Here is a 1,071-nt window from a genome sequence, read left to right as displayed (position 1 = left end):
GGGGTTGGTGGCACCCCTGATGTCCCCAATGTCCCCTCAATGTCCCCCGTGTCCCAGGCGGAAGCTGGTGCAGCTGCAGGTCAGGGTGGGGGTTGGTGGCACCCCTGGTGTCATCAATGTCCTCAGTGATGTCCCCAATGTCCCCAATAATGTCCCCCGTGTCCCAGGCGGAAGCTGGTGCAGCTGCAGCCGCTGTGGGGGTTTGTGACACCCCTGGTGTCCCCAATGTCCCCTCAGTGTCCCCAATGATGTCCCCACTGTGGTAGGAGGAAGCTGGTTCAGCTGCAGGCCGCGTACCATCACCTGTTCCAGGAGTACGACGCCCACATCAAGGCCAGTCTGGAGGGGGACAAACGGAGCCAGGTGAGGGGACACCCCCAGGGGACACTGGGACACCCCCCAGGTGACATTGGGGGACACTGAAACACCCCCAGGTGACACTGAGACACCCCCAGGTGACGTTGGGACACCCCCAGGTGATATTGGGGGGACACTGATACCCCCCAGGTGACATTGGGACAGCTCAGGGACACGAGGGGACACTGAGACACCCCCCAGGTGACCCAGGTGTGACACTGTCCCTCCCAAGTGACACAGGTGACATAGGTGACCCCCAGGTGAGCCCCAGGTGACACAGGTGACCCCAGGTGACCCAGGTGTGACACTGTCCCCCCAGGTGAGACAGGTGACCCTCAGGTGACCCCCAGGTGATAATGCCACCCCCAGGTGACACAGATGACCCCTAGGTGACCCCCAGGTAACACAGGTGATCTCCAGGTGACACAGGTGACCACTAGGTGACACAGGTGACCCCAGGTGACTCAGGTGGCCCCCCAGGTGACACAGGTGATCCCCAGGTGACACAAGTGACCTCCAGGTGACTCCCAGCTGAGCCCCAGGTGACACAGGTGACCCCCAGGTGACATAAATGACCCCCAGGTGACCCCCAGGTGACAATACCCCCCCAGGTGACACAGGTGACTCCCAGGTGACAATACCACCCTTAGGTGACACAGGTGACTCGGGTGACACAAGTGACCTCCAGGTGACTCCCAGCTGAGCCCCAGGTGA

At 61.8% G+C, this 1,071-nt stretch overlaps 1 protein-coding gene across 1 annotated transcript in view; it reads left to right on the top strand.

Moving 5' to 3' along the window:
- Positions 1–1,071, top strand: part of LOC113979990 (NF-kappa-B essential modulator-like) — a gene marked incomplete at both ends in the record, with an annotated part of 3,267 nt that overhangs the window by 1,064 nt on the left and 1,132 nt on the right. The window contains one exon of the mRNA XM_027707267.1: positions 267–363. Within this exon, the coding sequence (XP_027563068.1) occupies positions 267–363 (97 nt within the window). The remainder of the gene's footprint in view (positions 1–266; positions 364–1,071) is intronic.

Source organism: Neopelma chrysocephalum, unplaced genomic scaffold (genome assembly GCF_003984885.1).
Source record: "Neopelma chrysocephalum unplaced genomic scaffold, ASM398488v2 Primary Assembly neopelma1_91498, whole genome shotgun sequence".
In the NCBI taxonomy this organism is placed as follows: Eukaryota; Metazoa; Chordata; class Aves; order Passeriformes; family Pipridae; genus Neopelma; species Neopelma chrysocephalum.
The sequence above is the reverse complement of the archived record's forward strand: the minus strand, read 5'-3'. Positions and strand labels throughout refer to the sequence as shown.